The sequence below is a fragment of the Peromyscus leucopus genome, chromosome 7 (genome assembly GCF_004664715.2).
Source record: "Peromyscus leucopus breed LL Stock chromosome 7, UCI_PerLeu_2.1, whole genome shotgun sequence".
Lineage (NCBI taxonomy): Eukaryota > Metazoa > Chordata > Mammalia > Rodentia > Cricetidae > Peromyscus > Peromyscus leucopus.
Window position 1 is genome coordinate 9,719,509 of NC_051069.1, and position 25,214 is coordinate 9,744,722.

Sequence of the window (25,214 nt, forward strand, 5' to 3'; positions counted from 1 at the left end):
AGGCTTAGGGAGTGTGTTTTCAAAAGCCAAGAAGTGACTCTGGAGAAACCTCTGTGAGAATCTCTCTGTACCAAGCGCTGACCCAGACGGAAGCCAGTTTTAGTCTGGAATGCAGCTAAAAATGCAGAAAATGTGGTTAAAAACTGTGTGATCCTGGCCCGACTGATGGCTGGCAAGAAAGCTTTTTGTAAATCCAGCCGGACACTTTCTGCTCAAGGAACACGGGGCGCAAGGCGTCAGAAGAGAAGTCCAGGTTTGTGCAAGCCGGTACTGTTGTTCCTGGAAGCCGGTCGTCACGAAGCTAGGTGCAGTGGGGGCCACCCGAGGCCTCGGTGCACTCGACAAGCTTTGGAAAGGGTAGGGTTCAGCACCGCGAACAGCGGTGGCCTCCTCCTCCTCCTCCCACATTCTTCTTGAACCTCCAGCCCTCCTCCTTCTCCCTGCCCCCACCTCTACATCCCTCAGTTTGGTGATGGGCAGTGAGTGCCCCTCCCTCGCCTCCCACCTCTCGCCTCCCTGCCCCCGCCCGCACGCGTGCATGCGCGACTGAGCAGAGGGGCCGCTGGTCCCCGAAGTCGGGCTTCAGGACCCTGTCGGGCAGGGAAGGCTGCGAGGTAGCTGAAAGCAGGCGAACCTGCGTGCGGGCCGGAAAGCCTGGATTTGGCAATGGCATTGCTGTGTGGCCTTGGGCAAGTCACTCTCCGTCTCTGGGTCTCACTTCCTTCCCAATCTGAAAACAGGATTGAGTTCCTGGCAGCCGGGGCTTTCCTGAGGTTTCTATTTTCCCTTTTCCTCCCTTAGCCCCCGGGTGCTTTTGTTTCAGCGCAGGCACGGGTCTGAATAACAAAAGGGGCCAGTCCAGGGGACGAATGAGCTTGGACTCCTTACAGCCAAGTAACCCCCTCGCATCCCACACGTTGCGCCCCGCTGGGCGGGCCTGAACCGAGGTAGCGGCGCTAAAAATGGCTCATCTGCTCTCTGCTCTCTCTGTTTCTCAGGAGCGGCGGCATGGAGGCTCTCACCACTCAGCTGGGGCCGGGGCGCGAGGGCAGCTCCTCTCCCAACTCCAAGCAAGAGCTGCAGCCCTATTCGGGATCCAGCGCTCTTAAACCCAACCAGGTGGGCGAGACGTCGCTGTACGGGGTGCCCATCGTGTCGCTGGTCATTGATGGGCAGGAGCGCCTGTGCCTAGCCCAGATCTCCAACACCCTGCTCAAAAACTACAGCTACAATGAGATCCACAACCGCCGCGTGGCCCTGGGCATCACGTGCGTGCAGTGCACGCCGGTGCAGCTGGAGATCCTGCGTCGGGCCGGGGCCATGCCCATCTCCTCCCGCCGTTGCGGCATGATCACCAAACGAGAGGCCGAACGCCTGTGCAAATCATTCCTGGGTGAGCACAAGCCGCCCAAACTGCCCGAGAACTTCGCCTTTGACGTGGTGCACGAGTGCGCGTGGGGCTCCCGGGGCAGCTTCATTCCTGCCCGCTACAACAGCTCTCGCGCCAAGTGCATCAAGTGCGGCTACTGCAGCATGTATTTCTCGCCCAACAAGTTCATCTTCCATTCGCACCGCACACCCGACGCCAAGTACACTCAGCCCGACGCCGCCAACTTCAACTCGTGGCGTCGGCACCTCAAACTCAGTGACAAGTCGGCCACCGACGAACTGAGCCACGCTTGGGAGGACGTCAAGGCTATGTTTAATGGCGGGACGCGCAAGCGGACCTTCTCGCTGCAAGGAGGCGGCGGAGGCGGCGCTAATAGCGGGTCTGGCGGTGCAGGGAAGGGCGGCGCTGGTGGCGGTGGCGGTGGCGGCCCAGGGTGCGGCGGCGCGGAGATGGCCCCAGGCCCACCGCCTCACAAAAGTCTGCGCTGCGGGGACGACGAGGTGGCGGGGCCTCCGGGACCACCTCCACCGCATCCGCAGCGTGCACTAGGCCTGGCGGCCGCCGCTAACGGCCCTGCAGGACCCGGAGGGCCTGGGGGCAGCGCGGGAGTTCGCAGCTACCCGGTGATTCCAGTGCCCAGCAAAGGCTTCGGCCTCTTGCAGAAGTTGCCCCCGCCTCTTTTCCCACATCCTTACGGTTTCCCCACAGCGTTCGGCCTATGTCCCAAAAAGGACGACCCAGTGTTGGTCACCGGAGATCCCAAAGGCGGCCCTGGCACCGGGAGCGGTGGGGGCGCTGGTACCGCCGCGGGTGCCGGTGGCCCGGGGGCTGGCCACTTGCCCCCGGGAGCAGGGCCAGGCCCTGGCGGCGGCACTATGTTCTGGGGACATCAACCTTCCGGCGCAGCCAAGGACGCAGCGGCGGTAGCTGCAGCAGCAGCCGCCGCCACTGTGTACCCGACGTTTCCCATGTTCTGGCCAGCTGCCGGGAGCCTCCCGGTGCCGCCTTACCCGGCCGCACAGAGTCAAGCCAAGGCCGTAGCGGCCGCGGTGGCTGCTGCTGCTGCTGCGGCGGCGGCGGCGGCTGGCAGCGGTGGCGGCCCGGAGTCTTTGGACGGTGCCGAGGCAGCCAAGGAGGGCAGCCTGGGTACGGAGGAGCGCTGTCCGAGCGCTCTGTCCCGCGGGCCCCTGGATGAGGACGGCGTGGACGAGGCGCTGCCTCCGACCCTGGCTCCCCTGCCCCCTCCACCACCGCCACCTGCCCGCAAAAGCTCCTACGTGTCGGCCTTCCGACCCGTGGTCAAGGACGCGGAGAGCATCGCTAAGCTCTACGGCAGCGCGCGGGAGGCCTATGGCTCCGGGCCTGCTCGTGGGCCAGTGCCGGGCACAGGGACCGGAGGAGGCTACGTGAGCCCGGACTTTCTGAGCGAGGGCAGCTCCAGCTACCATTCTGCCTCGCCCGACGTGGACACCGCGGACGAACCCGAGGTGGACGTAGAGTCCAACCGCTTCCCCGACGAGGAGGGCGCCCAGGACGACACCGAGCCCAGCGCACCCAGCACGGGAGGTGGCCCTGACGGCGACCAGTCCGCTGGGCCCCCATCTGTCACATCCTCAGGCGCAGACGGGCCCACGGACTCTCCTGATGGCGATAGCCCTCGCCCCCGCCGCCGCCTCGGGCCACCGCCCGCTGGCAGATCCGCATTCGGGGACCTGGTGGCCGATGACGTGGGGCGGAGAACTGAGAGGAGCCCACCCAGCGGCGGCTATGAGCTGCGAGAGCCTTGCGGGCCCCTGGGAGGCCCCGCGGCGGCCAAGGTGAGCCCGGCTTCCCACCGGTGGCGCCTCCTCCCTTCCTCCATTCTGCGGGTGTGCACAGCAGCCCCGGCCGAATGCGGGAACTGGGATTTTGTTCTGCTCAGGCGCTGGAGCCGCAGGTCCCAGCTGCTTTTCACAGCCCCAGCTTAGGGTGCGCTGTGGGAGTGGGCTCGCTGGGAACCCCAGGATGAGGGATTCGGAAAATCCGGGGGGCAGGCTTAAGAAACAGCGAGTGCATTTTGTTTTTGTTGATGGAGGAGGGGAGGGGAGATTTGTAGAGACCGCTAGGCACCCAGAAAGAGAAACAAAAGAGGTCTGAAGGAAGAAAGAGGAGAGAAAGGGACCCCCAAACAGAGGAAGGCGCCCCGGAGGCCAGGCCCAAAGTGTGCCTGCATGCGTGAGGATGACACCCGAAGAACCTCAGAGAGTAGGGGGAGTTAGCCTCTTGCTAAGAAGTCTCTAGAACCCTCCATTATCCTAACTGGCAGTTTTCTGAGTCTTTTCAAACTCAGTAACTACAGCGCTCTTGGCTGGAAAGCCTTAGGCTCTCTGATTGTCAGGGAAGTGGCTGGAGAGTGAGCTGTAACTAGGCCGGAAGGCTGGCCGTTTGCAAGGAGATGCGCGCACCTGTACATTTACATCGAGTTCATTAAAACAGGAATTTGTTGACTGTGTGAGAAAGGCGTCGTTTATGCAGGGAACGACCTAGGGAGGGAAAGTAGCTAAAAAGGAGGTGAGCACTGAACATGGGAGTGGCTTTGAACAGCCAGCCGGTGGCCTGAGAGCCGCTTTGCATTTCAAGCAAAGATTATCCAAAGATTATCCCAAATCAACTGCGGTATGTCACCGCTGCCCTGGCTACCCAGGTCTACAGAGCCCACCAACCTCTGCCGTCCCCTCGGCCTTCCTGTTGGCCGCGGGGCATGGTTGTCCCCCTAATTGCTTGTCATTTTTGGTGGCCGCAGGTGTATGCGCCTGAGAGGGATGAACACGTGAAGAGTGCGGCGGCGGCGGCGGCGGCGGCGCTGGGGCCCGCGGCCTCGTACCTCTGCACCCCGGAGGCCCACGGTAATGCCTCCCGAGGCCTCTGGCCCTTGTAACACAGGGAGCACCTCTGGAATCCAGGGCCAACTCAGGACTTTCAAAGGAGGGGGTGAGGGAGCAGGATGGGGGGCGTAAAGAAAAGGAGAGAAAGAGAGGGGGGAAAACAATAGAAGAAAAAGGAAACTGTGAACACCCAATGCTCTGGATTTGGTTACTTAACAACAATCACGACTCATCCTCCTCACTTCCACAAGCGCGCGCGCACTCCAGCACACCTCATCCGAGATTTAAACCTTTCAAAAGACTGACACTGGGCAGGCATCTCCTTGAGGTCCTTTCATTTATCCAGAAACTGCTTGGCCTTAGACCGCGTGGTGGCGAGGCCTGATCTGGGAACAGGGTGAGGACTAGTGGCTGAGCGCTTGGGTGCCCTAGAAGCTCGCTGTAGCTGCGGCCCTAATCAAGGAGCAGCCCTGCATTTGCATTTGGGACCAGGTTGCTAGCAGAGGAAGAGCGGGGGTGGGAAGGACAACAGAAATCCAAGCAGGCCTATACAGCCGGGTGCGGGACAATGCCCCCCACCCCACCCAACCACCAGCACCCAAAAGGTCGCCCTTGGATTGCGATCTCCGCTGCAGTCGCGCGCGGACAAACCCGGCAGCCACGCGCTCTCCCGGTGCCCCAGTATCTGCGCGCGCAATGTAGGTCGCTTGTCCCTGGTGGGCTCAGCTGCTTGTCTTGATCTTTTCCTGGGGGCCAGAGGCTAGGGCGGGGGCGTGAAGCTGGGATGGAGCAGACCTTGTGCAGGGGAGGGGGTGCGGGGCACAAAGCCTCGGGGCACGCGCCTGGGCGCACAGCCGGGAACCAGAGGCGGCCGCGACGTTTTTAATTAGGGCTTGGGCGCCCCAACCGAGGCCGTTCTGTAGTATCCGGGTCACGGTTTCTTTGCCTCTCCTTGAAACTCAGTCTGCCTTTTAGAGCCAGATAAGGAAGACAATCACTCGACTACAGCCGACGACTTGGAAACTAGGAAATCCTTTTCTGACCAAAGGAGTGTCTCCCAGCCAAGCCCTGCAAATACAGATCGAGGTGAGCCCCAACAGCCCTCGCTTGAGCTGAGGTGGCCTTGAGCTGAGACCCAACTCATCCGGGTCACCACAGGCTTGGAGGAAGGTTTTAATCGTGAGCAAATGATGCCTTTGAACAGACAGTTGATGTTGTGGGAGAGGAGCAGGCCGGGTTTCAGGTCTTGTTTCTTCCTGACTGGCTTTGAGGGTCTCTGAGAAAGAGGTGGGGGGCCCACTAAAAGGAAAAGGAAGAGGGACCATCTCATTCACCTAGACTAGATCAAAGGGCGCTTCCTGCCAGGGTTCATCTTCCTGAGCCCACTTTCCTTCCCCTCAAATCAGTGTCTTGGAAGGTGGGAAGGCAGCAGGTCCTGATAGAGGTCCTTCATTTGGCAAAGTTCCCAGGCTCTCTCCAGGACTGAACCCCTCTTACCTGCCCTTGTATCCTAGGTGAAGATGGGCTCACTTTGGATGTCACAGGAACTCACCTGGTGGAGAAAGACATTGAAAACCTGGCCAGAGGTGAGGTTAAATCTGTGGAATGGAGCGGTGAGATGCTTGAGGCAGATGGGTCCTTAGAGGAGAGGGTATTCTGGTAGTGGGTGTGTGCCAAAGGCATAACCAGTTTTCATTTCACCTAGTAGAAAAGATAACCCTCTGGACACGTGGCACAGAGGTGGGGTGGGAGTAGGGTGAGCGGACCAGCAAGTTTATTGGAAGTTTGGCTTCTCAAGAACTGTCTTGAAGGGAGGGCCCAGTGAAAAAGGAGAATGGACCTTGATTCTCAGAACTTGTAACTGGTGGACAATTTGAGTCTCTCTAACCCCACAAAAACACAACTTTGGCTGAAGAACAAGATGGCGGGGAGGTATTTATTTCCAGAATGTGTCAAAGGCCACTTTTCCCTCTGGGATTAATGCATAAACCTTCAACAATAACAGAGCAAGACTGGAGCTCATTCGCAGAACAGGACACCCCTCCTCCCGTCACTGTTAGTCTGATGGGGGAGGTAGCTTAAGGCATAGCAGACAGGGGCTTTGAACCCTGCTCACTCTGGCTCTCCATTTTACATTCCTGTGTTGCAAAGGAGCCTTCCTATGGGGGGACCTCGACACTAGTGGCCTCCCGTGGGGGCAGCTGGACCTTCTATTTCCCAAAACAGGCCTCCTTCCACACGGGCCAATGGGAGGTCTTAGAAATTGGGCGTGGGATGGGGTGGGGGTGGCGGGCAGTAGTTTTTCACTCTTCCTAGTTGCAGATTTTACAGGACATGCCACAACTTCAAAGCCATTGGTGTTTTATCTGATAGTTCACCGCATGGATTTGGGGGTCTAAGTGCCCCCTTGAAATTGTAAACAAACTTTCTGTGTATGTCTTTTTCTCTAGGAAGGCTGTCCATGGATTTGATCAGATTCTCCCTGATTTGTCTTTAAAGGGGAGATTGGAAGTCTCATTAGAAATGGGGAGTTGTATTTTGTGGGTCATCTTCTGAGGTTGGGGAGTTAGGAGCAACTTAAAGCAGATGTCAGGCTCCAATTATTTCCTGGAGCCACGGTCCAGAAATGCAAAACAGTTTCCACCCTCTTGAATTGGAATATCCTGGGACTATTCCCTAGGCCCCCAGCTTCCATCCAAGTCAAAGATAAAAGCCGAAATGCTCAGGTGTCAGGACCGTGGGCTGGGGCAGAACCTTGGCCCCGGTGGGTCCCCTGAATTTCCTCAGTCTCCCCTTTACCTCTCTCCCAACCTCTCACAGAAGAATTGCAGAAATTGCTTCTGGAGCAAATGGAGCTTCGCAAGAAGCTGGAGCGGGAGTTCCAGAGTCTCAAAGGTACGTCCTTCCTTCCCACCCCACCCCACAGCACCACTTCCGGAACCTGCTCCAGGAACTGGGTGCAGACAGCAGCCGCCACTTGCCCCAGGGGACAGAACTCCCGTTTCCAGCTAGGTGAAGGGCTGGGTAGGGGTGGGAGTAGGGGTGAGGATGGGAGGGAGCGGGAAGTGGAGCTGGGAGAGGAGGCTGTGCTTAACAGCTCTCACTTAATCAATTTGCACAGATAATTTTCAGGATCAAATGAAGAGGGAATTGGCTTATCGGGAAGAAATGGTACAACAGCTGCAAATTGTCAGAGGTAAGCCGCGAGTCAGGTGAGCGCACGCACCGCAGTAACTGCCTCTCGTCTGGCAGGAGCCGCGATGTTGGCTCAGTCATTTGGATTTAAATTGAAGGTAATTTAACAATTATTTTTTTTATTTAATATCCTTTGTATAGTCTGATTAGCCTCAGAATGGCAAGCGAGCCCAGCAAACGGCTTGCAGGCATCATTACGTGGAGTGATTGAACTTCTTAGCGCGGCAATTTCCATGGTTTCTAAATTAAAAATCGAGGCGTAAAATTACCTGGGAAGTAATGCCTAAGTTTGCTTTAATTTTGGTTAGATCCGTCTGCCTTTAAGCGCCATCCCAGGCCATTTCCTCCCCCACCCCCAGCCTGCAGTGTCCCCTCCTCAGTTTCCGGAGTTAGTTGGGCCGGCTGGGGAGAGGCTGTGGCCCTGGCCGTGACCTCTGTCGTCTGGCTGGAGAGCGGTCTGTGTTTCCTCATAGCACATCCATGTCTTCCAGATACCTTGTGTAACGAACTGGACCAGGAGAGGAAAGCGCGCTACGCCATCCAGCAGAAATTAAAAGGTGTGAACCCAGAAACAAAGATGAATGAGTGTGTGTGTGGGGGGGGCTGGTTGTTGGTTATACTGTGGATGGATGGATGGGTGGATGGGTGGGTGGGTGGTGGGTGGGTGGATGGATGGAGATGTTTGTAAGAAAGGAAGCCCGGGCCCACATGGATCAGAAGGGAACTGAGAACTGAATGAAATGAGGGAAATTTTCCCGTAACTGTGAGGTAGGAAGAAAGAGCCCCTTGAGCTCTGAGCATCAGAAAATTTGCTTTCTGGCCCAGCCCTGGCCTTGGACAATTAGACCTCTTTGTGCCTCAGTTTCCCCTTCTGTAAAATGGGGCCAATGGACCTTAGAAATGGTTCTGATTGACTAGGATCTCGCTCTTGCCCTCCTACCTCCCTTCTGCTCCATTGAGAATTCGTGTGCCCAGAGGGTTGAATGGGGCCTGAGAGGGGGTTGGGGACTGGTGGCCCTCGAGGGCCAGTGAGGCAGGCTAGGCAGCCAACATGGTTGGTGCGACTTTCTCTCCAGAAGCTCACGACGCCCTCCACCACTTCTCCTGCAAGATGCTGACACCCCGGCACTGCACCGGCAACTGCTCCTTCAAGCCCCCGCTGTTGCCCTAGCGCCGGCTTGGCCGCGCCCACGCGCCCTCAAGCCATGCTGCTCCTTTCTGTAAATACCCGCTGCCGTGGCGGCCCAGAGCGAGGAACAAGCCATTAGGACCCGACCGTTGTAAATACAGCCGCCCGCCCGCCCTCCTGCCGGCCCCCATCCAGGCCCGGCTCGGTTTCCCACTGTAAATACTGCCTCGCCCCTCCTTTGAACTCCAGGGCATCAAACCTCAAGGGGTAAACTGGACTCACCGCGGGGGAAGAAACGGGAGAGGGGAGACCTCTTTCACATACACCCCACTCGGGCCTGAGTAGGTCCTGGGACACGGATTGTAAATATAATGTAGCATCTTCGCCGGCTGCAGCCGCGCACTCCCAGTCCGGTCCACTTCTGAAACTCTTGTTCCTAACGACAACGTGGCTATGTGCAATGGATATACACGGACTGTGAGTCTCTTGGTTCAGTATTAGGGTCACTTTATTTATGCTGTAAGTTATTTTACTTCCCCCGGGCCCCTTTCCAGTCCTCATTTTGCGTTCATGCCTCTTTGGATTTTGCTTTGTGGTTTTTTTTGTTGTTGTTGTTGTGTAACGTAACAGCACTTTAAAAGGGCGACAACTGACTCAACGAGATGGAGACCATCTTGAGCCTATTCGGGGAGACCTGTATCCGTGACTTTTGTTTTTAATAAAAAGAAAAAAAAATCTGTCACTCCTTGGGGCTGCGGAGTTGAGAGTGTGCCCACCCAGGTGATGGTGAAAGATCCTGCCACTCAAAGATGGGGCGCGTGGGATGCAAGTGCGGGACGGGTGGTCGAGGTTAGGGGGTGGTGCTCTCTCAGGAGACCTCTCTACTGACCCACCTAGACACACCCAACTTCTCCACAGGCCTCTGGAGCAGGACCCTCCTCTGGGAATTAGCTAGGGGAAGGATGCTGCCTGGTCCCTCGAACAGTGGTCCCTTCTTTCCCAAGCCTTGCTGGTACAGCCGGAAAGTTTAATTTTTCTCCTTTTCTCTCATGTGTGTGCAGTCACCTGTGGGGCTTGGGGTATACTCAGCAAGGCTGCTAGGAATCCCGGGTTCAATCAGCATTGCTCTACTTGCTGGTGCCAGCTCTGTAGACCTGACCTGGGAGCGCTGGCCGGGTGGGGGTGAGGAGTGAGGGACAGATATGGAAAAGATAGGGAGAGTTTGAGGTCGCTGCACAGACAGATGCCCTGCCACGGGCCTGCCGCTCTTCGGAAGGAGTGAGCTCTGTTTTCATTTTAATGATCTCCCCCTCCTAGTCCTAGCGGATTTGTGTAACTAGAGGACCCCAGTGAGGAAGGTGAGGCCCTGATGGCAGCAGAGGCAAAGCCCGGGATGCTCCCCAGCCTGTGGCCCAGGAATGTGAAGCCTCACCTAGTGGCTGCTAGGCACCTGCTGGTTGGGCCACCGAAAAATAAACTCCGGGAAACACACCCCACCCCCAAGCAGTGTGGAGGATGGAATGGAGAGAGCGGGTTCTCTTATGAATTTTTCAACCCAGACTGGGTTTCATGCCCTCCTCTGGCTAGCAAAGGTCCTGCGTTGTTGAGTCCTTTATTTTTTCCAGGGCCTCGTTTTCTGATCTCCATTAAATGACATTTGTTTGTGCCCTGAGGCTCAAGGAAGCTCTCCAAGAAGGAAGCCCATCTGCAGGCCGCTGCCAGGACCATCTCCTCCTAGATCTGGCTCTCAGACTAGCACCCCAGAGCTCCAAGCACTCTCTGGGGGATCTTGGAGGTGAAGTCAGGTCCTAAAATTCTCTGGAGTGTTTTGGGCCATGAGCCCTAGCTGCTCACACCAGGGAGTTTCACTGGAGGCCTCTTGAGGTGCAGGCTAGCTAGGACACAGTCTGGGCGATGGAAGAAAGAACCAGATGCTGAGCCCCACGCTCAGATGAGACAGGAGGCCGGCCAGTCCCTGTGCTGGGGTTGCGAACCTTCAAACCTGGGATACTGTCAGGGCCAGATCAGCGGGGGATGAGATGGCTCCAGGCAAACCATGAGGCTCTACCCTGCTATTCCCTCTCTGGGACCCTCCAGGGGCCTAAAATAGTTCACCTATGGGTGAACTATTGCGTTGAATATGTTGCGTTGAATATATGGGTGAAGAGGGCGTGCTTATCGGTTCTTTTACGCCTGGGCTGCACACATCTTGAAAGTGAGATCTACATAGGAAGTGATTTGCATTCCCAGGGCGCGCCAGGGACAGGACCCCACAGTGCACGCAGGCTAGCAGGTTGCTTGCGCTAAACGCACAGTTGGAAGCCGCACAATCCTTTTCTGTAAAATGGGCAGGGCAGTTACCACCTAAGCAGGAAGGTCCGTGGCACACACCAATAAAGGAGACTGGAGAACATTCCCTTCTCGCCTTTCCCTCCAAACTTTCCCAAAGCGGAGTAAAGTATACAGGGACCTGGGGGCTTCAGGTGGTACAGAGCTTCAGGTGGTACAGAGCCTCCGAGGACTGGAGGTGTAGGCGGATTCGACCTAGAAAGTTCCGTTGCGCAAATAAGAAAAAAGCAAACCACAAAAAACAGAAACCCTCCTGGGCTCCACATCACTTCGAAATGGCTTGTTCCCCCCCAAAATGTTAATAACCAAACGATTGGTATGGATGTAATTATCAATAATTATACGAATTATTGCTGATTGCGGGGCTCGTAGCTACTTTAATTAGCTTACCAGATTCTAATTAAGTTAAATGAAACATTAATAGAGAAAATATGCTTTAAAAAACACCCAGGATTTTTAATGTCTATTTCTCGCCACAATGTTGCCACCTTGCGACGAACTCCGGGCATTACAGCCTGCGCTCACGGCCCAGACTCGGATACCTTCGCTCTAGCGGAGTTTGCAGAATTAAGGGAGACTGGGCACAGAATGTCTCACAGGAGATTTTTCTCCGGGTGTTTGGTTTGGCTCCCCTGTTTCCCCGAGTTCTCTACAAGATTCTGGCGCTGGGATACAGGTCTGGAGGTAAGGAGCCATGTAAACATGCGCCGTCCACCTCTCTGCCGATTTCGCCTGAGGAATTCCATCCCTTATGTGAGCGGTGTGGGGCAGACTGCCTCTCTCCACCAGTGCGGCAAACCCTGCGTGAAAGACTGAGTAAATGGATATTTTCTGCCCTTGAGATACCTGTAAACTGCTTCCCACCTCTGCTTCCTCTGCCAATGGGTTCCTCACCTCCTTGGTCACAGCTATCTTGTGTGTTCTCGGGGCTCTAGGTTCCTGGACTCACCTCCTTGTTATCCGTGGTTATATGAGTTGTCTACCCAGGAGACTGCGAGTACCTCCACAACTGAGGTCACACCTAATGTTCTTTCTTGCCACCTCCAACGGCACAGCGCAGGCACCCAAGTGCACACGTGGACCGTCCACGTGAAAGGCTAGTTCATCGAGGTGCTGGAAACGTCTGAGGGAAGGCATCCCAGGTGCTTCTGGACAACAGCCACCGAGAAGCAATTATGCTCATTTACATAAGGTTAATTAAACACAAGCTTGCTGCTCACAAAGATCCTTCATCAATAGGATTAGTGTTGGGGTAGGGTGTCAAGTAATTTATTGTCAACCTAGGGAAGGAAAACCTTCCTCGGGTCCCAACTGTGTGTCAAAGACACTACCTCATCCACACATTCCCAGCTACCATGTCCTACAGTGCAGCCTGGGTCCTTGGCAACTCCCACCTGGAATCCAGATCACCAGAAGCAAAACTGCATCACATGCCTTCTCCCATGCTTCCATTCATTCTAAACAGGCTCACCGCCTCCCTCCCCAGAAGCCACAGTGGTGTGGGAAGAGCACAGACTCTGTAACCCGGTTCACTGAGTCTCTGCGGCTTCTCTGTGTAATATGGAACCTGTTGGGGGAACTCTGTGTTTCTGCCTCATCCATAACAAGACTTCATACAACTGGTTTGTACATGTAGTAAGCCGATACACGTAAAGCCTGGAGGATAGTCCTGGAAAACAAGAGCTAGTGTATCTGTGTGTGACAGATTCAGAGCTGGTGTACCTGTGTGTGACAGAATCAGAGCTGGTGTACCTGTGTGTGACAGAGTCAGAGCTGGTGTATCTGTGTGTGACAGAATCAGAGCTGGTGTACCTGTGTGTGATAGAGTCAGAGCTGGTGTATCTGTGTGTGACAGAATCAGAGCTGGTGTACCTGTGTGTGACAGAATCAGAGCTGGTGTACCTGTGTGTGATAGAGTCAGAGCTGGTGTATCTGGGTGTGATAAGGCCACCTCGCACTCCAGCGTGTGTTTCCAGTCTGTGGCCCTCCACTTCTCCAGGGCCCACGAAAGGAGACAAACCAATGCTCCCTTCAGCCTGACCTTTTGGACTTTCTGGAAACACTTAAAAACAGTCACAAAGACCCGGTTGGAAAGATATCCTAAGGTCCCAACCTTAGTTGGCTACAGGTGGCCAATGAGGCAATGGATGGGCCCAAGTTCCTTGAGCAAGTCAGAGCAGAACCAGGAAAGGCAGCCAGAATTTCAGATTTTTCTAGCTCTAAGGATTGCATGCCCCAACAGTTCGTGTCGTGAGGAACGAGGGATTTCCTTGGACAGTTGGGTTCCTATACCACTCCATTCCAGCATAAATGACCCTGCCGGTCCTTATTACAGGAAGAACCACAATAGTACGTATAGGTGGTGTCTTTGGCAGCATTCCCGGAGATAACTTAAAACTGTTGTTCCCGAGAACCGGACATCTGATTCCAGCAGAATTGTCTTCCAGTTGGTTTGTAGAGGAAGGCTGAGAGCGGAGGAGCAAGGAGTCCCACAGATCTTGATTCGACGCTGTGATCAGGAAAGGGTCATGTCACCTTCGTAGACGAAAACAGAAATAGCACAGCCAGTGGCGGCCTGAGCAGTCCGCCCAGTCCGCCGGTCTTCGGTTCTGATCACGGGTGCCCTGTGGCGTCCCAGGGGCTGCAGAGCCCTCGCGCAGGCTCAGAACCAGCGAAGCGCGTACACCATGTTTCTTTGGGGGGAAATTGGACATTTCAGAAAACATTGAGTAAGTCAGCCCAGGAAATCTGAACTTGGGGGAGGCGGTCCTTCCTTCTTGATCTTACTAATTAGGATTTCTGTATTATTTATTTATTAGTTATTTGGCAGTTGAATAGTGTGAAGACCAGAAAATTCTGCTTTCACAGTCAGTGTCTCTTCAAAGGTATCAGGCCTAGGTTTCAAATGCTTGCTCGTCTCGCCCAGGTGACTCCGTGTCATTGCGATTTGGGACCTGAAGTGACCAACCAGCTTTGGCGAACCATTCCTTACTAGGTCAGTGAGGAGGGAGGCAGAGGCGAGCGGGAGCTGGTGTGGCAGTGCACATCTGTCATCCCAGCTATGGGGAGGCGGCGGCAGGAAGATCCAGAGCTGGAGGTTATCCTAGACTGCAGAGCGAATTCGAGGCCAGGGTGGGATGTGTGAGACCAGTCTCAAAAAATAAAATAAGTCAGAAACTGCAACTGAAACCCATGGATAGGGCACACTGCAAAGAGACGGCTCTGTCTAGACCCCTCTTCTTACTTCCTCCTGGAGAACTATGGTTCCATTGACTCAAGCAAAAGACGAAACGTGGGACGATTGTGCTGGGGCTGTTGTGAATGTGGAATTTAAAAGTAGAGAAAGAAAAATATGGAACGCTTCACGAATTTGCGTGTCATCCTTGCGCAGGGGCCATGCTAATCTTCTCTGTATCGTTCCAATTTTAGTATATGTGCTGCCGAAGCGAGCACGACCGTGACTGTGTCTCAGAAGGTATATAAGGGCAAAACCATCAAAACTTTATCAGTTATGGTGAGGTTCTTATGGCATGTTTTTTCAAATCCAATCGCTCTATAAATCCGTAACTTGTAAATTACATATTACGCGTTCTTCATTTTTAGTTTAGATTCAGAGTTAAATTCAGTTATGCCCGCAGCTTCGTTTCAACATTGTATATGCAAATGAAGGGACGATGGGAAACAGACCTGTTCCGGGCCGATCTGTGCGCGGCCCCGTAGTCACAGTCCGCCACGTGATGCGCGCTGTGCACGCGCCTGGCCGCGCTGGGCTCGCGCCTGACCGCGCCGGGCTCGCGCTGGGCTCCCCCGGGTGCGACGCGGGGCGCCAGTGTGTCCTAGGGACAAGGGGTCCCTAGCCGAGGGGTCCACCGAGCCCCACTTGGAAGGGCGGAGCAAAGGTTGCGAGCGGCTCATCAAGCCGCGCTCGACTCTGAGACTCGCCGCCAATGATGCGGCTGCCCAGGGTGGCCTGCTCCGGGTGCAGAGGGTGATGAGCCGCCCCTGCCTCAGTTTCCCCCGGGCTTGTCGAAAACAGCGTGCCACCATTGGAGCCGAGGAAAAAAAGAGGGGTGTCCACTTTGGAGCCCAGACTTTCCGAGTGTGGCCCGCGGCTGGCGGTAGTTGTGGGAGAGGGGCACGCTCGCGCTCCTGCGTTTACTAAGGGCCAGGCACTTTAATGGGGGTGATTCGCCCCCCTCCCCCCCGTTTTGCAAGTTAGGAAATTGAGGCTCTGGCAGGTTAAACCAAGTGGTCCTGCGCGCCGTGAAAGAAGTCCAGATTTGGATGCAAGCCGAGTTCAGAGGCCGCTCTTTTCTCGTGCACAGTAGGTCTCTGAAGAAAGAGCAGCCCCCCCCGTTCCGGGTTAGATTGTACCCCCAAACTCAGCCTGCTCTTCCTCCCTTCCTTCTTTGCTCTGACAGACCCGGAGCGCCCACATGTCGCCACCTGCTCTTTAAGGTGAGAGAGTGAGCAGGAAGCTCGGGTGCCAGACGTGTGTAAAGAGACTAGGTCGGGGTGTGTAAGTCACTGGGGTGGGCGGCCACAAAAGGAGGCGACCTTGGAACAATGACCTGATACACGGGCGGCCCTGAGAGGACGGGGACAGAGACTCCCAGGCAAAAGCAAACGGAGTCAGCCAGGGGGGCCACAAGGGAGCCACCAGCCAGGTACTAGGGGCTCGCACACGGTGCTCGGCCTGGGTGCGGTGGGACAGGACCGGCCCCCAGCCGAGGCAGAGAAGCCCCAGGCCCGGCTTTTGGAGCTGAGTCCTCCCCCTCCCTACCTGTTTTCAATGAGATGGAAATCAGGCGCACGCTGCCCGGCTCCTCACGTGACCTCTCTCTAAATAAGCAGTAAGCAACTGCAAAACTCAGAATGCTAATAACGGCCTTCACTGAGTGAGAAGAGCTAATTTGGGCAATGATGTTTCCCTCGGATTTACAAAAGGGAATTGCAAATAACCAAACAGTAATAGCATTGATGGGAGATGATGCTCAACTTCTATCAGCATCCGCGTTTGTTCTTCACGTATTTAGAAGGGGAGCCTTTTCGACACAGTGGCTGCGCACACGTGTCACGGTGACAGGTACATAACTGCCTTATTGCGCAAGCCAGCAGGAGACAGACCTGGTTCTTGTTCACCGTTCCTGGCTATTTTAAGCCGGAGGTGGTCTGTTAGGCTTGTTGTCTGTTTGCTTTTTCTGGTCCAGAAGCCGAGGAATCTATTTGGATTCTAGGTCCACTCTTTCTGGCTCTAGTCCTGTTTTAGCTTGAACCAAGACTGTTAACTGCTAATGTCTTGCTCAGCCTTGGTGGCTCTTGTGTAACTGAAGGGCTTTCCTGAGAGAATAGAATTAGCAAGATGTAAAAATTCCAAGATGGCTCAGTGGGTAATCAGGCTGATGACCTGAGTTTGATCCCTGGTACCTACATGATGGAAAGAGAGAAATGACCTCACATGGTGGCCTCTGACCTCAAGTTGTCCTCTGACTTTCACACACATGTGCGATAGCACACACCCAGCCACACACATACACAAAATAAAAGGTATTAAAATTCTAAATTCCAACATGATTTTTGTATCCTACTTTACAAGGGTACAAACATTCTAGTCATCGGTGAGGTGGGCGGCCTCAGAAGGATCTGCAGGAGCTATTGTAGACCTAGTTCTCAGGCTGCTGAGGAGAACAGTGCTCCCCTCAGGCGGGAAGGCCCAACACGAAAGAAGGTAGAGGATACTACTATGCTTTGGACCTAAAGCTTCAGTCAGAGGTGGAATCAAACGGAAGGTAATTCAGTCAGAGGCACCACCGCTCCTGAAGAGATGAGTGTTTTCCTTCTGGAACTGAATTATTGCTGTCCTGGGACTGGTGAAGGGCTGGGTTATTTACCATGGGAGAAGGTGGTTCTACCAGCCTGGTGTCCTTGGCTTCCTCTCACCGTGTAACTCTTATTGCAGACCAGGGAGGTCTGCTAAAGGATGCTGTCCTCTGTGTGGAGATGTACCCAAATACCTTTAGCAAAGACCAAGCAGATGGGACTACCCAGTCATAGACTTTAATGCTCCAAAACTGTGAGCTGTATAAACCTCTTTCTGTAGATGCTCAGCCTTATAGCATCAGGAAACAGACTAAGATAGTGGGTGAATGGAGGGAAAGAATGGATATGGTATGAGGCTGGAGGAGGGAGCTCATGAAAGAACCCTTAAAGGGAGAACCAAGTGGATCGTGACTTCACAGGAAGTCCCGCCCCCCAGGACACAGGCACTAACGCAGAGGATTGTGGGTGCTATGGAGGACAGGCTCTGGCCAGCCATCTCAGAGCTCCAGTAACCTTCCGGGTCATTGACTTCTCTCCACTCTGCAGACCCGGGGTGACCTGAATGTGGATAGTCTTCCCTGAGTGCCGTGGGCTGCAGAACCCCAAGAGACAAGATATGGTGACTTGATTCTGCTGGGGTGGGGCTTTCCACCACCTGAGTGAGAGAATGCAGACCAGGTTTGATTTTTGTTTTGTTTTGTTTTGAGACAGCGTTTCGCTGTGTTATAGCTTTGGCTGTCCTGAAACTCACTCTGTAGACCAGGCTGGCCTCCAACTCCCAAAGACCCTCCTACCTCTGCCTCCTGAGTGCTGGAATTAGAGTGGTGCACCACCACACGTAGCATTATTATTAAATTTAAATTATTTAGTGTATAAAGATCATCCTCAGGTACACAAGACCCCTTTGTCTCAAAAGTCAGGGGGAAAAATGGTGTGTGGTGGGACACTGATGAGGTTGCTCATCAGGTAATGTGCGTGTCACGTAAGACTGTCAGCCTGTGTTTAAGCTCTGGAAACCACATGGTAGAGGAGAGAAATGACCCACAGAATTGCCCTCTGACTACCATCCGTGTGCTCTGGAGTATGCCCAAGCTCCCATCCTATGCACACAGTGACGAGGGGGAGGAGGGGCTGAGTCTGGGGGCACCTGCTAGCCTCTCCACCTGTCAGCATATCGGTTTCATTTACAGGCATAAAAGGGGGTGCTCCTCCAGATCATGGCACCATGGACTCTGCTGCCACTCACCCCCTAGGCCACACTGACTGACAGTGACTATGGTTTATGGTGTGGTAGTGGGGGCAGGGACTGCCTCATATAAGTCCCAGCAGCCCCTCTGCTGACCCGGGATACCCTGAAGCAAGCCTACCAGGCTTCTGACTTCTCTTCTAGGATGGAAGATATAATTCTTGCCCTTGCTGAATGAGGACAACCTCATCAGTGCCCCACCACACCCTAACCAGGGTTGGGGTGGGGGGCAGATGAGAAAGGGCATTGGAAACCCCCAGCCCTCTCCCAGGGAACCACTCCCCTTACCTGGCCAGGAGGCACTGGTCCCATCCCCCACCAGGAAAGACTGGGAAAAACCAGAAAATGAGAGCGCCAAGATGAACCATCACATTGTGTTAATATTTTCACACCACTTAACTCTCATTAAAATGTACTTTGCTGAATTTAATATGTGATTTCAAATGACACAACATATTAAGTGCTTAATATACTAGAAATTATGAAACTATTATAGTCGATGCCATATGAAATAATTAGAGTGAATTAAACTTTAGCAGCCGAGTGAAGGCAGGGCTTCAACTTATAATGTCTGCAAGTCGCTCAAGCCACAGCTGTAATCCCGCAAATAAATGTCCAGAAATGAGGCTCTTTAAATAAAAACCGAATCTCATGTGTACTTACACCACAAGGTCTTCTGGGCTCTAGTGACATGGGACCTGGCTGCTCTGGGCAGGGGGGGGGGGGCCCTGGGACCCACTCTCAGGAAAGACCCTGGGGCTTTACCTGGCTTTGCCCAGTGTCACAACTCAAGTGGCGTGTGATGTCAAGAGGCATGGCTTTCTTATGTCAGAACAGCGGCTGCTGAGCTGAAAATAGAAACACGCCTACTCACCTCGCAGGGCTGTGCTTCGTGCCAGCTGTTTTCTGTGCAGCTGATCCCTCAGCCTCAATGACAAGCCGCCATTTTCTGCTGAAGAAACTCTGAAAGAGAACTCATCAAGGACTTCGGTCAGATCCACTGTGCTGATCCATACTAGGGTATGAGCACATGCTCTTGTGTGTTTGTGCACCCCTATCTAGAGAGTGTGTGTGTGTGTGTGTGTGTGTGTGTGTGTGTGTGTGTATGTTAGTGATATGCTCGTGTATGTGGAAGCCAAAGAAGGATGTCCTCAATTGCTCTCCACCTCATTGTAAAAGCGATTTTTATTTATAGTTGTGAATGTGCGTCTGTGTGGGTATGTGCACATGTGTGCAGATGCTCTCAGAAGCAAGCAGAGAGCCTTGAACCCCTGGAGCTGGAGTTACTGTGAGTTACCCAACCTGGGTGCTGGGAACTGAACTCTGTCCTCTGCGCAAGAACAGGACTTGCTCTTAACGGCTGAGCCATCTCTTGGGTCCCTCCACTTTATTTATCTGAGGCAGGGTCCCCCTGCCTGCATCTCCTCCACAGTGGGATTCCAGGCACCCTCGGCCTTCCCTGAGTTTTCCCATGGCTGCTGGAGGTGGACCAGCAAGCTCTCTATCCACTCTGCTGCCTCCGGTCCCTGAGCATCCCTGATTTCAATCCTGTGGCCAATGACCATGGTGTCAGGACCTTTCCTGTCTTGGAGAATGTCCCTGCTTCAACCTTTCTATTTTCTTACATTTACTTATTTATTCACTTATTTATTTGTGTGCACATGTGGAGGTCAGAGGTCATCTGGCCCAGAGTCGGTTCTTTCCTTCCACCATGTGGGCTCCGCGGCAAGTGCCTTTATCTGCGGAGCCATCTTGCTAGCCCTGCTTCAACATCTTATTCACATAGCTTATTATTATCGTACACATCTTCCTGGATAAATGTGTTAATCTCTGAAGAATCCCTGTGGATGTGTCTAGAACAACAGAACAGATATATGGATAAACAACATTATAAAAGCAAGAGGTAACCATGAAAGCTAAGAAAATAGGAGGGGTCCGGGTACGTGGCTCAGTTGGTAGAGTGCTTGCCTAGTGTGCACCCCCTCACCTCCCACCCCCACACATATGCATTCTGGTGTGCTCAACTTTGTGAAAAGACCGTTAGCAGAGCCAGGTGTGGTGGTACATACTTGTAATGCCGGCACCTGGGAGGGTGAAGTTGGGGGTTCTCTGAGCATCACAGTGAGATCCTCGCTCAGATTAAAAAGAAAAAACAGGGACTTGGGATCTAGCTCTGCTGGTAGAGAGCTTTTCTAGCATGCATGAAACCCTGGGTGCCATCCAAGCCCCGGGTGAGATGGTGCACACCTGTAATCCCAGCACTGCCGAGGTGGAGGCAGCAGGGAGGTGGTGGTGCACGCCTTTAATCCCAGCGCTCGGGAGGCAGAGGCAGGCGGATCTCTGTGAGTTCGAGGCCAGCCTGGTCTATGAAGTGAGTTCTTGGACAGCCAGGGTTATGCAGAGAAATCCTGTCTTGAAGCCCCCTGCCTCCCCCACAAAAAAGAAAAAGTTGACAAAGTTCAGGGTCATCTTGGGATACATAGTGAGTTTGGGACCATCATGGAATGCATATATGAGACACTTTCTAAAAACAAAAAACAAACAAACAAAAAAAACCTAGATTCACCATAAATCAAACATCAAAAAATAAAACCAAGCGCCCCAAACTCCCAATGCCCCAAAGCAAGGGCAATGACAATCTTCCATAGTTCTGCTTTCCAGTGATAAGAGTTTGGTATGATGGCCACATATGGATCTTAGCATGTATTATGATTGCCAATCAAGATCCTGTGATGACAGATTGCTTTGAACAATTCCTGGCATGAAGAAGCAGCCTCCTTCGCTGGCTTCTTCTGCGCATGCTCCTCCTGCAGCCGTCTGGTTAAGGCAGCTTTGTGTCCAAGATCAGCTGATGTTCTCACCCCTGAAGAGCAAACTGGTTGGGGGAGATAGTAGGGTACAACCTCTTTCTTTGTTCAGATATGTTATTTTCATTTATTATTATCACAATCATTATTATTATTGTTGTATGTATGTGTGTGCATGCATGATGATGTGTGGACCATGTCACAACACCAGGTCAGAAGACGACAGTCAATTCTCTGTTCTATCCTTCCATGGGTCCCAGAGACCAAACCCAGGTTGCCAAGCTTAAGATGCAGTGAGCACCATTACTGGCTGAGCCATCTCGCTGGCCCCTACTTAAGATATTTTAATTGATGTATACTAAGTGTACTTATTCAGGATCACAACTTTTCACTGCATAGTGGGTGAGTCCAACCAGAGGTAGAAATGTTTGGGAATTTACAACAATCAGCCCTGGAGATTTGCCCCTCCCGAGTTAACAGAAGACAGCTCTGCTTTTATTTGTCGGTTTCCATATTCTTTTCTTCACTTGTGCATGGGGCTGTGTGGTCCATATGTGTGGTGTACAAGTCTTTGTTAGTGTAAAGGTGTGCATGTGTGTGGAGGCCAGAAATTGACACAAGTGTTTTCCCCCATTGCTCTCCACCTCTTTCTTCCCTTCCTTTCTTCATTTCCTTTCTTCCTCCATTTTTCTTTCTTTCTTTCCTTCTTTTTTCTCTCTCTCTTCCTTCCACTCTTTTTCTCTTACTTCCTTATTTCTTTTTTTCTTATTCTTTCTTTTTTTTTTTTTTTTTTTTTTTTTTTTGTTTTTTGTTTTTTGAGACAGGGTTTCTCTGTGTGGCTTTGGAGCCTGTCCTGGAACTCACTCTGTAGACCAGGCTGGCTTCAAACTCACGGAGATCCACCTGCCTCTGTCTTCCTAGCACTGGGATTAAAGGCGTGAGCCACCACCTCCTGGTTTCATTTTCAGGTTTTTATGTGGGTTCTGGAAATCCGAACTCAGGCCCTCATTCTTGCATGACAGTAACTTTCCTAACTGAACCATCCCCCAGCCCCATTAGACGTATTTTTTGATCCATGTGGGCATCTATTCTTTCATCCTTGTTTGAATTGTCTGTCACCATGCATGATGTCATGGCAGTCACGAGCTGATCTTTTGGGCAGTAACACACCAATATGTAAATACAGTAAGGCTAGAACTGTGTTCCATGTTCATGGAGAAAAGACCGGAAAAGACATATAAGTCTGTTTGATATTTTTTATTGTATTTCTGCCAAATCAAAGCACTATGGGATGGTACTACTATGTATCCCTAGGCTCAGGACTGTCTTACAACATAACGTGCACCCAACTTTAGAAGTCCTGAGGGTCAGTGATGGAGAGACGCCTCAGCGGTTGAGAATCCTTCTTGCAGGGCTGAGAGAGATAGCTCAGAGCACTGGTTGCTCTTCCAAAGGTTCGGAGTTCAATTCCCAGGCAACCACATGGTGGCTCACAACCATCTGTAATGAGTTCTGGTGCCCTCTTCTGGCCTGCAGGGATATGTGCAGACAAACACTGTATACATAAATAAATAAATCTAAAAAAAAAAAAAAATCCTTCATGCTTTTGCAGAGGCCTCCGTGGCTGCTCACAGCCATCCAGAACTTCAGTGCCAGGAGAACCAACACCCTCTTCCTTCTGGCCTCCAAGGACATAGTCATGCATGTGGCTCACATACGTGCAAAGAAGCACTCATACACATAAAACAAACATTGAAATCTATACATTGTAATACTCTAAGAGTCCAGACCTAGGGCTGGTGAGACAGGCCAGTGAATAAAGCATTTGCTGCTCAGCCTTGAGAACCTGAGATTGTCTCTGGCAACCCAGTGGCCAGGAGATTCTGCCCTGAAAACAAGGTGGAGAATGAGAAGTCCCCCAGATCCTCTGACCTCCACACACATGCATGCACACACATGTGAGTACACACACACACACACACACACACACACACACACACACACTGAATAAACAACTTTTTAAAGTCTCTTACAAAGTTCAAAGCAAGTTACATACCTGTTGTGGGAAATTCGCTATTTGGTCCAATTACCAATTGGATGGAATGTTTTGGCCTTATTGGCATGGTTTTCTCAGATATATGTGACCCCTTAAAAACTGTGGGGCAAGGGTCGCATGCTCCCTTGGGTGGTCGGAGCAGGAGCAAGCTGCGGAGAAACGTGGCTTGCAGTCTGGTTCCCATAGCCCTTGGGCAGAATGGCAGGACAACGGCAGGTGAATCAGCAGCGAACGGCCTTCTGTATCGTGAGTGTACCTTATAGATTTCATTCCTTAATAAATCTTACCTGGCTACATAACTCACTGTCCCATTTTGCATACCTCCAACATATAATGGCACAGAGTGGACATTCTTTTTCCTAAAGGGAAGAAGCAGTGTATTGAAGGCATGATGGGACCAGAGCAAGACCCAAATCCAGCCAGATAGACACAGGTCCTGTAGCTCCGTGTCTGGCATCAGACTTGAAGAGATAGCAGTTACAGGGTGTGTCTCATAGGCAGAATCTAGGTTTTTGAAAGTGAACGTGTCTGTCATAAAAGCAGATAGAGGCTATTGGGAGGAGGCAGGAGGCCAGCACGAGGGGGTTGAGGGACGATAAAGTTTAACTATTGGGGTGAATATGAGCAAAATACAAAGATAAACATGCAGGAAAATGTCAGAATGAAACCCATTATTTCATACGCTAATGAAGAACAGTCAACAATAAAATCAAATCTGGACAAGGGGCACTGTCTAGGATGGCACGCTGGCTTCCTCTCCTTGGTTCACCCACACCTCCCTCTTTAGCTAGCACCCCTGCTGCTGAAGCTGGGTAAGAGTGGCTAGAAGGGTCTGGGGGAGATGCTGTTGATAGTCTGGCTCCCCAGATTTAGCCTCCTCCTCCACCTTGATTGGGGCTCCTCCTGACACTTAAAAAAAGTTTAATTTTTAATTATGGGGTGGGGTATGCATTAGATCATCTGAAGCTGGGGTTACAGGCAGTTGTGAACTTCACCATGTGGGTGCTGGGAACAGAACTCAGGTCCTCTGCAAAAGTAGCGTGTTCTCTTATCCATCTTTTGAGAGTCTCGTGTATCCTACCTCACTGTGTAGCTGAGGATGACCTGATCTTCCCTCCATCCCTGAGTCCAGGTGTGCTTTATGCATTGCTGGAGATCCAAACCAGGATCTTGATAAGGTAGGCAAGGGCTCTACCAACTGAGCTACACCCCCAAACTGTCTGCTGGAGCTTCTAGAGGCAACCGTTCCATCTGGAGTCCTCGTGAGGAGATCATGTAAGCTCAGTCCTCCTGGCCGGGAGGCCCGTGGGCCAGAGGGCGGGTAGAGCAGGATGGCTACCCTGACCGAGGCTGGGCAAGAGGGTTTTCGGAGACCCAGGGGAGGCTGTGGGACGGGTCACAGGGGCCATGCCATAGCCAGGTGTGTTGTGGGAAATAGTAGGGAAGATCATCAAAGACACAGTAGCTGAATAACTGGAGGAGGTTTCCCTCTCTGGACAATCGTCGTGTACCCCACCTCCAGCAATCTAGTGATGCCTCTCTACAACCCCATGCAACCCCAGCCCTAGGCTCCGTGCTCAGTCTGACTCCTGCCCAACTTCCGGTGACTGTGCTAGGAATCTCCCTTCCGCTTAACAGCAGGGTCCAAAGTGTGTGTGTGTGTGTGTGTGTGTGTGTGTGTGTGTGTGTGTGTGTGTGCCCACGAAGAGTGATTGGATCCCCTGGGGCTGGAGTGGTGAGCTGGGTCCTGGGAATTGAACTCCAGTTCATCTGGAAGAGCAGTAAATGCTCTTAACCCCCGAACCATCGCCTCCCCAGCTCCTCCTACTTCCTCTCATAAACGACAACGCGGTGTTGCTGTTTACAGTGCTGGTGAAGGCAGCTTGATCAGATGCTCCAACAGCTCCCTGGGCTCCAGGAGAAAGCTAAGGAACCGATGATCACTTTGATGTGCACGTTCTGAGAAAAGGCCATCTCCACACTCCCTTTCTTTCCCATTCCTACGGAGGTCTCTGGTGACTCTCTTTACCTGCCTGTCTAATACTCCAGCCCCCTTTTCCTTAAGTTTAGACATTCCTCATTAACGAATGTTCTCCTTATTGCAACAGCCTGAGCGAATCTTAATCCTGGGACGTCTATTCCTTATAGCTTCTGGAGGTCGTTGTAAACATCAGTTGAACGGGGAATTTACCCGGGGTCCCAGGTTCCAGTCCTGGCCCACTCGCATCTGGCTTCCCCTTTTAGCAAGTTCAGTTCTGGGCTGAGGTGGACGAGAGGGGAGGTGGGGCCCAGCGAGCAGCTGTACCTCTCTCACGCTGCCACCAGAGGGCGATGGCTCAGCGCAGGAGGCCTGCCGAC

The 25,214-nt window shown here is 52.8% G+C and overlaps 1 protein-coding gene and 1 non-coding gene across 2 annotated transcripts; one reads left to right on the forward strand and one right to left on the reverse strand.

Moving 5' to 3' along the window:
- The first annotated feature begins 629 nt into the window (after positions 1–629).
- Positions 630–9,329, forward strand: Skor1 (SKI family transcriptional corepressor 1). The gene is made up of 9 exons (XM_037207422.1): positions 630–773; positions 999–3,207; positions 4,173–4,275; positions 5,230–5,340; positions 5,769–5,840; positions 7,075–7,149; positions 7,376–7,450; positions 7,941–8,006; positions 8,526–9,329. Exons 1-9 carry the CDS (start codon positions 667–669, stop codon positions 8,618–8,620), a joined length of 2,913 nt encoding a protein of 970 aa, XP_037063317.1. The 5' UTR covers positions 630–666; the 3' UTR covers positions 8,621–9,329.
- Positions 9,330–14,273: 4,944 nt separating this feature from the next.
- On the reverse strand, positions 14,274–14,380 carry LOC114692058. The gene has a single exon (XR_003734326.1). It is a non-coding gene; the product is annotated as a U6 spliceosomal RNA (small nuclear RNA).
- Positions 14,381–25,214: the final 10,834 nt, after the last annotated feature.